The sequence below is a fragment of the Saccostrea echinata genome, unplaced genomic scaffold (genome assembly GCF_033153115.1).
Source record: "Saccostrea echinata isolate AGI-Se365-2 ecotype Australia unplaced genomic scaffold, CSIRO_AGI_Sech_v1 ptg000016l, whole genome shotgun sequence".
Classification (NCBI taxonomy): Eukaryota; Metazoa; Mollusca; class Bivalvia; order Ostreida; family Ostreidae; genus Saccostrea; species Saccostrea echinata.
The window spans coordinates 946966-959944 of NW_026889765.1; the positions used below are offsets into that span (position 1 = coordinate 946966).

General features: G+C 33.3%; 1 protein-coding gene across 1 annotated transcript in view; it reads right to left on the reverse strand.

The window, feature by feature from the left end:
- Positions 1 to 1356: 1356 nt before the first annotated feature.
- Positions 1357 to 12979, reverse strand: part of LOC133188313 (RIMS-binding protein 2-like) — a 58938-nt gene continuing 47315 nt past the window's right edge. Inside the window, exons 21-32 of the mRNA XM_061323684.1 lie at positions 12602 to 12763; positions 11726 to 11833; positions 9376 to 9552; positions 8875 to 9071; positions 8473 to 8574; positions 6895 to 7068; positions 6031 to 6127; positions 5016 to 5800; positions 4322 to 4490; positions 3927 to 4072; positions 3459 to 3637; positions 1357 to 1542 (exon numbers count right to left, since the gene is read on the reverse strand). Of these exons, the coding sequence (XP_061179668.1) occupies positions 1485 to 1542; positions 3459 to 3637; positions 3927 to 4072; positions 4322 to 4490; positions 5016 to 5800; positions 6031 to 6127; positions 6895 to 7068; positions 8473 to 8574; positions 8875 to 9071; positions 9376 to 9552; positions 11726 to 11833; positions 12602 to 12763 (2354 nt within the window). The 3' untranslated portion in view covers positions 1357 to 1484. The remainder of the gene's footprint in view (positions 1543 to 3458; positions 3638 to 3926; positions 4073 to 4321; positions 4491 to 5015; positions 5801 to 6030; positions 6128 to 6894; positions 7069 to 8472; positions 8575 to 8874; positions 9072 to 9375; positions 9553 to 11725; positions 11834 to 12601; positions 12764 to 12979) is intronic.

Consider the following 12979-nt stretch of genomic DNA (forward strand, 5'->3'; position numbering starts at 1 on the left):
CAGTAGTTTACTGGAATCATAGAAAATGGTCGTGTTCAGTGTTATATAATAACATGAGATTCTATTTCAACAAAGGGTGTACTAAATATTTTCTTCACATTTTCATTCTCCACAATAATTTCTCTGCAAATTAAAAGTTAATGATCCTTAAAAAATAACACCAATAAGCATTAACTCATGCTCATTTACTGACTGTTGTCTGGAGTATTAAATCTACCTTTTCACTGGCTGCTGACTACAAATAATGAAAAAATATTGTTTGGAAACAAAAAAGAGCATTTAATGACTTATCTGACATAGTGAATTTTCTCCTCATCAACTTCATAGTATGATACCTAGATAGGCACAGATTGGATTACTCAAATATATCACAACACACAATAGCACCTAGTATACATAGTATGGGAATAATTCCATTATCAGAGCTTTTTCATGTCTGGCATTAAACATAATTTGTACACCTAAACATTAAATACCAATCAAAGATAAACTTTGATTACCTTTTTTAAAACATAAACCTGGAATGGACTTCATCTATTAAGTATTGCATTTAAAATTTATAAAGCCATGGAATTCTATTTTTCTTGGAATATACAGTCAATATCTGATTTTGGAATGTGGTACATATTTCTTAGAATACAGTACCTGTACAAGTCAATAACTGGTTTATCACAGACATTTCACATGGTAACAAAACACTGTAAAATAAAGTCTATTACTTTCTAACATCATTAAACATAAAAAATGCAGCATACACCTTCCTTGTAGTAAAAATATTATGGCAGCATTTTTTGATTACATGTACCACATGCTAACATTTACACACATCAAGAACTGGCAAGAAACTCAAAATTTTTCTCCCCTTATACATTTCTCTCACTCTTTGGCTTTACAAAAACAAACATACTTTATTCTCTATTAACATAACTCACAAATGAAAATTCACAACCAGTCACATGATTCAAGACAGCTACTTCCTGTCACATGACAGAAGAAGCATAAATGATGTTCAAATTGTACAACACAAAATGCAAGAAAATGTGTAGGTAATATCAGTGTCCTAGAGACATTGGATTAAAGCATATGACTGGAATATAAACTACTGGCAGAAAAAGAGGGAGAAGTTCAAATACCTGAGACAAGTTCTTTCCAAAATGATTCTTTTTACCTAGTCTATATGTCACATAGCTTATTCAGCAAATAAATGGCACTTAATCTGAAGTTTTTAACATCATACACTGACTACAATTAATCAGTGTCATAGATTCTGCACATACATTAGCATCCATTTCCAGAACTGGACGAGGTAAGGACAACACAAGCTAACTTCCTGGCAGAAGCCGTCAACATTCATCATCGAGTGAGTTTTTTAAAGATATTTTTGCCCTTGGATAGAAGACTAGAACTCTTCTTTTTATGCTTCACATCTTCTGGAGACGAGGGTCTCTGTTCCGATGGAGGGAGATTCTGATTGGCTACTGAATTCACTGTATCATGTGATAGCTGTTGGTCCAATTGTGAGCCAAGTCCCACTTTCTGCGTCTGCAAGAATTTGAGAGTTCAAAAATTAATTATTTGCCAAGAACGATGACTACAATCATCAGACAATTACTGGTGCCATTAAAAAATATCTTTTATAATAAAATAAGTGCATTAACAAATGGTTTGGGTAACTGATACAAATATATCCATGCTTAATCATTAATATATTTTTTAAAATTAAGTTTGACTTCCCTATTTGGCTTTAAATTTGCTTTTTTATCTTTTTAGAATGTAGACATTGTTAACACTTACAAGAATATTCTTTGCATTGCAAGTCTTTTTTGTACCTATATAAATTTTATTAACCTAGTGCTGAAACAATGTATTGTAAACCTAAAGTGAATTTTGTACAAAAACACGTATTGCTCTCCGTGCAAAAAAAAAAAAAAAATGTATAAAAATATTCTAGATAATAAAAATTTGTTTACGAAAAACCTGTGAATTTGTCTATTACCGAGTATAAAATGGTAAAAGTTGAAATCTTTAAAAATTCCAGTGACCGATCATAAAGAAATATTAACACTTTTCAAAATTTTATAACCCTCTTTTAATGAATCTGTGATATATGCTTTAGTGAGATGAAAATGTAGCATCCATGTGCATGCCAAACCCAGACTTTCTACAAAAATAGGTGTGCTTAAACTTTTAAATTTAAAACTCAGTTCATTTAATATTGATTCTCGGTTATAAATAAGATTTATTGTACGATCGTAATTTTCATTTGAAAATACATATTGTACTAGCAAATCTAATTAAAGCATTCTGGCAATGCAGAAAACAAAGCAATCAATATCACTATATGACCCCAACTTACCCCCCATCATTTGCCTTTATATAAATATTGATAAAAATGTACACATATAACACAAAAAGTATTTATGCAAGCTCAAACACAAAAACTGTTCTTTCCACACAAAAAATTGAAAAAAAAAAAACACTCCCAAACTTAAAAACATTACAGAATTTGGCAATCATAAGTAAAAAAAGAAAAAAATTCACAAGCTTCATATATTTCTTCCCTTAATGATCAAAGAAATTATATGAAGCTTTTGTACACAAACTAACCCTCATTTTGAGGAGGAAATGCTCTGTAAAGGAATATACATAAGAAACAGAGTGTGTGAGCACTACACTTATATGGTGCACTAAAAGAGAAAAAAAATTTTTGATCATGATAAAAAAGTGTAATAACTAAATATATAAAATGAGTGAATTGCAATATTGGCTCAATTTTTACAAACCACTTTTTCCGATATCTCTGTTAAAAGAAGAAGAAAGTTTTGATGAGTGGCAGTGTGAATAAATATTCCTAACAAGAGCATTAGCTCCTCTGACAAAGCAGTGACGATTTCCACGACTGGTTCTGTACTACACAGCATGCAAGTGTATTGTGGGAAGCCTATAGAGTTACAGCAAAACTACGTTCTCATCTGCAGTTCTAAGTGGAAGTGCAGTCTCAGTTTGGAGTTATCTCCTTCTCTTGATTGTAAGAACACACTGTGCTTTTATATTAAATTCACTTTACAATCAAACATTCATTAGATTAAAACCATGGTAATTTTCAAGCTTTTTAAAAAATGTTATGTAGAACTTTGTGTTAATATCATTCACTTCAATCACGATTATGTTTGAAATTAATTTGCAAATAATAATAAATTCAAATTCTTTATGAAAATGCTTTCTTAATTTCCGTACCATAGTTAAAGCAACAAAAAATAAAGATATAGGTAGTAGCAAAAAATAACTCAAAATCATTATAAATAGAAAAATCACGTTTGCAGAGTAGGATTATTGAGATTGAACTGAACACAAAAGGTGAATTTCCACACATGCATGCCTATGTCGACACAGCACCACCTACTTTGTCCGCCGTGAGGTCAGAGTGCCGCGACAAATTACTGAGACTCTCGCCTGACCTGGCAGGGGAGACAATGCTGGCACTCTCGAGGACCTCGTCGTCACTTAGGGGAGCCTCCTGTAAGAAATTGGAGGGGACAAGTCCTCGATGACCATTGCGTTCACCCATGTAGAATCCGTCGTCATCCATGTCACCATATATCATGATTGTGTCACCACTTCTGAAGGCCAGCTCCAGCTACAAATTTGATAAAATAATTACTAAGAAATACTTTTATTTTCAGCGATATGAAAATTTCCTGTTTTGGAAAATTTTAAACTTTTTTATATACAGTGTATACAAGTACAGTGTACCTAGTGCATGTATTCGATGTAAATTACAGATTTGCAAAATACAATGTATCATCAATTCAGTCATCATTTCATACCTCCAGAGATAAAATCAAGCTCTCATTGCAGCAAATAGTTCTTAATAGTTATTTTTTTTATTCCACTGACCTTTGCTATTGTCATAATTAAATCATTACCTCGGCATCAACATTAGGAGATAGTTCTTGTGGATCGTAATCGTACAATGCCACCATTTTTCTGGCCTGTGTGCTGGACATCACTGTGGAGACTTTGGCAGGACTCAATCTACTCCCAAGGTCTGCAGGCTTCATGTAGTTATCTGCTACACAAATGTACAGATAAAACTGTATTTAATCACAAGACAGGTTCGTAAGTCTATTTGGAACAATTATAAATGCTTATTCACAAATTTCTTATTTAGAATAATTTTTGTGTATGGGATACTCAAGGGTATAAGCACTTCATTTGTACAAAATATGAAGTGAAAATCAGCCTAATGTTTGGTTGAGAGAAAAAAAATTCCATGTTTATTAAAAATGTAGAAGCTGTGACAAATTTAAATTGCACTCACTGGATAAATGGATGCTGGGATTGTAGCCCGTCTGCGACTCTTTGAGTAATTGTTCTGCCAGTTCTGTGTCCTCGACTTGGACTTCTGACACCATGTTACATGGCACGAAGCCAACTCGACCATTACTCTCTCCCCGGTAAAAACCATCAGCATCTTTATCACCATAAATCTTTAACAAAGCAGGAAAAAATACAAATCTTCAATCAAATTTCAAAATAAAAAAATTCATAATATATAAATGTACTACTTTATTATGCTGATGTTTCTTTGCATTATAAGGTATAAGAATTTATTTATTTGAGGATTTTTTCTTTTAATTTTCAAATTCTAACTAACATATCTTAAAATGAGTTGACAAATAATTAGTTGTAGTCTAGATTGCATGGTGCTATTAATTTATACAGTCAAGACAAGGTGAGAAAACTTGTTTGATCAGTCACTGACCCCCAGGGAAATCAAGAAATATATACATTTGATAAACAGGTTAAGTAGGTGAGAGCTACAGAATTAGGTTCTAAAATTTAAGTGAGTATACAGAAAATGCACACTATTCTAGAAAAGCTTGTGTAAAGGTCAATGAAAAATGAAGTGATATCAGGGAGATTTTGTTCTGCCTCTGAAAAAAAGAAATTTGTAGCATTTGTTTTTTTACAGTAATTAACTAACTTTTATCAACCTAAAACATTGTCATTACCTTGATTATCTGCCCTTCTTTGAAGGGTAGTTCTTCATCCAGACATTCAACATTAGGTGACATGCTTTCTGGGTCATAGTCGAACAAAGCCACAAACAATCGAATCCGATTGTCCTCAATAGGTGGATTAATTTCTCCACTGATGGAATCCACATCTCCACTGTCATCACAGTCTGACAGATCCAACTGTGGAACATGATGAACACCGCTATTATCCAACCTCCCGTCAGAAATGGTGGAGTCTTGTGACACATCATTAGCATTTGAATCACTGTAAGTCTTGCTGTCCGTTAAATCCTTGTGTGGACTATGATCTCCTTGAGGACTCACCCTCCGAGGACTCCCCCTCTGGGGGCTATTCCGTGGACTTCCGTGACCCGGACTCCTCCTTTTGACAGATCCATGTTCCGGATGTGAACCGTCACCGTTTTTAGGAGACATATGACTTTCTGGATAAAGCCTCCTCCGCGGATCTGTGGCGGTGTGATTGGACATATTTTTGTCATTTTTGTGTTTGAGGTCACTAGTCACATGACTGTCCCTTTGAGGTGAAGCCTCACGGGAATGCCTTGAATGGCGTCCATTACTAACAACCTCCTCACTTGGAGAAACACTGGCACTTGTTGAGGCTGGGGAAATATTTCTATGTTGGCCCTTAGCACCATCCTGAACATGACCATGGGGCACTGTTCTCTTAGTTTTGACTGGAGATTTAGAAATGTCCAACTCCTCTTCTGATATATCCACAGAATTCCCTCTCTCACTGCCACTGTCCCTCGTTATTTCTGAAAAAAGAGATCCATTTTGTTTTTCAATGGAACTTTTTTCTAAATCCCTTTTAATACATTTGTAGGTAGAATGTATTGCTTTTACATACTAGGCCTAATGCACAGGTATTTAAACACATTTTAATTATTTTTGTTGAAAAGCAAAAAAAAATAAATAAATAAATTCAAAAAAAAAATTAATTAATAAATAAATAAATACAAATAAAGTCAATGCTATTTATACTTACCAATTGCTGGTATCCTTGGAGATGACCTTGTCTGTCTTGGTGACGTTTCATTAGATCTGAGAGGAGTGGTTGCTGTTAGTGCCTTTGCACCTGAATTCTATCAAAGGATTTTGTAATTGATAAAAAAACATGATTTAATGTTGGTTTCACATTTTTTTTTAAAATTTGTTTTGAGGTACAGCAACTATTCTTATCCATATTCTACCATTAAAATTTTATGAGTGTTTTATAACATATGTGTTTTATATAATTTCTGAAATTAATAATTTTTTTAAACAATTGATTGATTCAGACATAATTTCTACATATGTAACTAATGACCACACAAGCAATCAGCAAACTGCTATACATAAATATACAGAGATACAATGTTCAGGCAAGATAGGTGGTAGGACAGTGAGAACAAATAATTGCACTGATTTGTGGAGGATTGCTGGGGGGGGGGGGACTATTTTATACATGCTACTGATTTCCCCTTTTCATTTTACATGTATGTAGTGTTATGTGTTATGTTGAAATCCACTAAATGAAACATATTTTTTTGAGTTGAGTTTATCAATTCAAACAGATTTAAATTTTGAAAAAAATCTTTTCAAACACACACTACATGTACCAGCTAGTTGTAAATTAAACCTTTATTTATATTCAAGAGAAATAAGAAAACTTCACACAATTCAACATGGTATCATTAAAAGAATCAAGACAACTCCACACAATTCAACACCATAATTAAATCAAATTTGAGCTCTACTACAACGCACCAAATGCCAGTTATAAAATCTACCACCAAACGATATCTACTGGCTTTTCTCCCATGATGCATTAGTACAAGGGTGCACTCGGTTCACACTCTGTGTGTCTAACCTTGCCAAGTGATGCATGACCGTTAAGCAGTTGAGGGCTGAGTTTAGTGGGAGGCCCTTGAGGGACCTCCTCGGAAAATTCCTCCTCCACCTCCTCTGGAATGTCAGAAAGCTCTGAGGTGCTGCTAGCCTCGATAAAATCATCGTCGTATTCGATATTGTCTAGCACTGGACTCTGTTAAATCGAAACAGGTGGCCCTAGTTAGCAAAGAATGTGCTGGATCATCCCTTCTCAAAGGAATATACCTTACTGTTGGATGTTCAGACCCATAATTTTCCATAATCCGTAAAAAGATTTTTTTTTTTGGTCTCCAGCACAATCTTTGGTGTCCAGACCAAATGAAGAGACCATGCATATTGTTAGATGACCAGTGTTATATATCATGCTTGTTATTGATAAAAGCTTAAGCATTTCAATTATTATTCGTAGAAAGTATAGTATATAGAATTCACTGCTAGATTTCATTAAACTTAACTTTACAGCAATTTCATTAAAAGAGCAATAATTCATTATTAATTAATTTATAAAAGGATTTCAAAAAGAGCAAAATCACAATAAAAATTTGAAAAAGTGTGAAGATTAAGAAAGGTTTTAAATGTGCACAAGCTCAAAAGTTCAAATTCAGAAAAAATGTTAGTAACGCTAACACTTCATTATTAGATAAAGTATTTTGTATTTAATGATAGTGTCATACATTGTTATGTTCTCCTATACATGTATATGCTTATTTCAGTTTCCCAAGGTTTGATATACATGATACAAGCACCGTATTGTATACACTTACTGGGTTTTTTCTTCTTTCTCATTTATAAAGATGGGAAGTGTGTATCCCATAATTCACTACAAATTCATGCAATATGAAATCCTTTATTTAAATCCCCCAGCCCTTCCCCATATTCAGATAAATGCAAGGAATGATAATTTTCCACTACAAATGGGATTACGTACTATACATTTAACTTCCTAGTACTTGGTGTCTTAGGAATTAGTATCATGTTAGTGTGGCAGTCTTCATGTTAACAAGTGAGACAGATACATGCAAAAGTACATCAACAAAAACATATTTTTGTAAAAGAAACAACAAAAAAGAACCCAATTTTGAAGGAAATATAACAATCAGGGTAAATCTGTTGCAGAACTTAAAGCATTCAACAATCTCTTATTTCATTTCTAATCTTTTAATAACAATTTAGAAGGCAAACTAAGTAACTTTGAATGTCATAAAAGTCTTTTTAAAATTTGGAATCTCTGACAGTATGCTTTCAAATTCATTGAAAAGATCATTCAACTGCAAAGGGTTATTCACTATTCAGGTAATAATACACACTGAGGTAGCATATTCATAGTTGATTTCCAAGTTCATAACAGATTTATAAATGTCCTGCGTGTCTTGGTGACTGCCATAATACAAGTACCTATACAGGATTTTGAGTTTGTGTGATAATCCTTAATTTTGAAACAAAAAAAAGTGTAGCTGAAAAGAACAAAACCAATTGGACAGTGAGGAAAGAGGAGAAAGGCTTGTGTAGCAAGCTGTGCACATGAAAATTTCTGGCAGAAATGGGTTGACATAGTTACCATGTTGCGTTCTGCTTCAGCCGCAATGCGATTTATGACAGTATCAATGTCTTCGTCTCCCTCAGAAATTTCTGGTACGATTGAGTTTAGGGGCATTGAGGTCTAAAAATATTTCAGAAATCAGGGGCAAATGCCAAAAATGTAACCATTTCTTTTTTCCACAATGCAGTGATATAAGAATTTCATTATGAAAAGCATGATGCATTTATTTTGAAAAATAAGGATGCACTTCTAAAGAGCTTCATACTTCCCATTTTAACAAATTATTTTGCATAAAATAATTGCTTTCTTATCTAAATACACTGTACACACTGAATAAATTTTAAGTTGATTTTTAAATCAGAACAATTAAAACTCAATTTTAGTCTTTTTCAAAAAAAAAAAGAAAAAAGTTCAATATACCTGGACTGTTTGTTTAGTTGGCATGTCCTTGGTCACCCTTTTGGCTGCCCCATCTGTGATTTCCTGTATGAGTGAGTGGGGTAATTTGATTGGGTCCGAGTTAGAAGATTCTGTTTTGTCTGCAGTCACTGTACGGACCAACAGTTGTTTGGGAATGAAGGCTTGGAAATCATCAGCATTCAGAATGATGTGGTCATCTGAAAGAAAAAAATAAAAGTTATTGTAAAGTACCCATAAATATAACAGTTCAATGAAATGTGAGAAAATAGGAAGAAACAAACTACTAGTGTTATTTATAAGACATCTTTCTGGTAAAATATAAATCTGAATCATGAAACTACACAATACATGTATGCTAAAGCAAATTCTTTGTTGTAAGAAGGCATCTTTCTCTCTCTCCCCCTCCTCCTCCTCTCTCTCTCTCTCTATTGCATCATAGTAACTGCTTTGCTTTAACCTTCCTTGATAACAGTACACAAGTGATATCAACTCCCCACTTACTTGTTGGACCCTGTGCCTCTTTCACTCTTCTACCATCCGCATACACCATGTAACCAGTTACCACTGCACCATTGGAGAAGCCAGAGGAATCTATGGTAACCGGTATCCATGTCAACAGCAGTGTGCCTTCTTGTGGTCCAGCCTCTACCTGGACATTTAATGGAGGCTCTGGGACACCTATATAGTCAAATGAAACATTTACAAAAAATTACCTATAATAATGCAAGCAACTAGAAACTAGAACTGTCCAAAAGGGACAAATACCCCCCGCTGGGTTTTTCAGAGAAGGTACCAAATCACTAATGTTTTCTAGATGTGAGAGGTGTTCACAATTTGCTTAAACATTTAGAGTGAGAATTTAATTACTCATTATATTTTTTTTAATGAATGAAACTAATGTGCAGCCTAATAAAACATCAATACTATAAATAATTACAGTGTTTTTTATTACATTGAAAAAATAGTTTGCAGCTATCTGTCATCTTTGTGAGATATGACACTCTGCAAATTGATTGTTGAAAAAAAAATATCATAATTAATTTTACAAAGTCAAATTGATCCTAATACCTTTATATCAAACTCATTTTAAAAATAAAAGGCTGGTTTTAGTAACTATATATTTTGACAGACATAAATTACAATATTAAGAGGCTTAGACAACAGAGATCTTTATTTCTTTCTGCCCAATTCCCAGGAGATATAGATAAGACCTGCTTGATCAGAGATGCCCTAACAGCTTCCCACACTGAACTCATTAATTAATCTTTAACTGAATGCATGTCCACTCATTATTCCAAAGGGACAAATAGATTTACACTATCTGCTGTGTAATGCAAAAACTGTTTTTAATATTTTGTGATTTTTTTTTAAGTTCTGATGAGTAGTTTTAAGCTGTAGTTCACATTTTTGTACAGATGTTCTAGATTCTATGTCTCAAACCTTAGACATGAACCCGAAATGACTAAGTCAATAAAAATGAAAAAAAAAACACCTGTAAAATGCAGAAAAATTATCAAATAATGTTGAAAATACCAGGTGCACATCTTCATATGGTAAATAATAAGTGTACAAATTTTCATACAAATCTATGCAATAGTCTCTGGGAACAGATCCGAGTTATTAGAGTGAAAATTTAATTACTCATTATATTTTTTTTAATGAATGAAATTAAGGTGCAGCCTAATAAAACATCAATACTAATAATTACAGTGTTTTTTATTACATTGAAAAAATAGTTTGCAGCTATCTGTCATCTTTGTGAGATATGACACTCTGCAAATTAATTTTACAAAGTCAAATTGATCCTAATACCTTTATATCAAACTCGTTTTAAAAATAAAAGGCTGGTTTCAGTAACTATGTATTTTGACAGACATAAATTACAATTAAGAGGCTTAGACAACAGAGATCTTTATTTCTTTCTGCCCAATTCCCAGGAGATATAGATAAGACCTGCTTGATCAGAGATGCCCTAACAGCTTCCCACACTGAACTCATTAATTAATCTTTAACTGGATGCATGTCCACTCACTATTCCAAAGGGACAAATAGATTTACACTATCTGCTGTGTAATGTAAAAACTGTTTTTAATATTTTGTGATTTTTTTTTTAAGTTCTGATGAGTAGTTTTAAGCTGTAGTTCACATTTTTGTACAGATGTTCTAGATTCTATGTCTCAAACCTTAGACATGAACCCGAAATGACTAAGTCAATAAAAATGAAAAAAAAAACACCTGTAAAATGCAGAAAAATTATCAAATAATGTTGAAAATACCAGGTGCACATCTTCATATGGTAAATAATAAGTGTACAAATTTTCATTCAAATCTATGCAATAGTCTCTGGGAACAGATCGGGACAAAACCACATATTAAAAATGAAAAAAACACCTGTAAAATGCAAAAAAATTATCCAATCATGATGAAAATACCAGGTGCACACCTTCATATGGCGAATAATAAGTGTACAAATTTTCAGACAAATCCTTGCAAGAGTTTCCAAGAAATGGTCCGGACAAAATCTCGTCTACAGACAGACGGACAGACGGACATGCTGATTCCAATATACCCCCCCTAAACTTCGTTTGCGGGGGGTATAAAAAGACAGATTTTCCACTACTTTTTTAAGCTTACTTAGAAAATTAACAAACTCCAGACAGACTTCAGAAATGTTGGATTTTTAGATTTCAACATTATTTGTACACATTTTACAGCTCTAATGAATATTCTGTTTGTACTGCACAATGCTCCAGGTAAAAGTTGATCCCTGGTGGCACATTCTTAAACAACATTAAAATATGGTTGAAAAACTGAACATTAAGCAAAATTTGTTCCATGAAAAAACACAAACCTCCAGATGCTGTTTTGAAGACGACAAACGCTGACAAGTGATCCTTCCTGTTGCTGGACAGGCTGTCAGCAGAAATCGACACCTTGTGTTCTGAGGCAGGGGCCAGCCCTATAATTACAAAGTATGTCAATTAATTCTACCAATGTCTAAAAATCTAATTCAACGAATGCACTGCATGCAATGATGTAGGATATGGCAAAGATTCATGCGGAGGATAGGACAGATTCAGTTTGTCACAAATGACTCCTTGTTTAATATTTGGTTTACAGATTTTAAGGTCGGCATAAGAGAACCCACATGGCATGTTATTCCTATTAATTTGTTATTCCTTTTTACAAATGAATTAAGAATTGCTTAGGAATGTGTGTGCTTGCATTGTAAATACTGTTTTTATCACAGTAATGCCATTTTAAGACGAATTACAATAAGATCACAGTTAAATTGCAAGAATAATTTTTTATGCTATAAAATAAATTCTAGCATACAAATAATAAAAAAGAAAACCATGGCACCCAAAATTTCAAAAGTACTGGTATACAGAATTAAGATACATGTCTATTTGACAAACTCTAACAATACACTTATAATACATTATACAATAAATATTATATATGCAAAAAAGCATTTATACTGAGTGATATTATCTTACATTTCTAGCAATGGTAGGGATAATAAAAACAAGGAAAAAGGACCAAAATTCCAAAACCATGAGATTAGGGACATTTTTTTAAAATCCCTAAATAGTTAAATTGATTACATGGATATTTATTAGTAACTCAGAAGATGCTTTTGTCCTTCCTAGACCCACATATCATTCACATACAACATAGGACATATCTTCTGAACCTGAACTGTCAGTATATCTTGGTTTGCTACCTGTCAGTGTATGAACACATAGCCCTGGCTTGACTACTTGAACATCTCGTCCGTTAACACTTAGGGTGTGGCTTAAGTTACTGTTACCCGGTAACCATGAGATTTGGGCGGAGTTAGAAGTAATTTCGCTAACTTTCAGGTCGCTAGGAGCAGGAACGGCATCTAGACAAGGTAACAAAAAAGGTTCAAGGTAGATGAAGGCCAGATACAGGTGAAATCAGTGGAGGACAGAATCATACAGTGCTGGTTAAAAATATTCACAGCTAAAAAGCACAAGTATCATTTTTTTTCAAGCAGAGGTTATAAATAGTACAACATAGTGTTATAGAATTATAAATTTCATAAAATAGAATGCTAATCTCACATTATTTTCAAAAT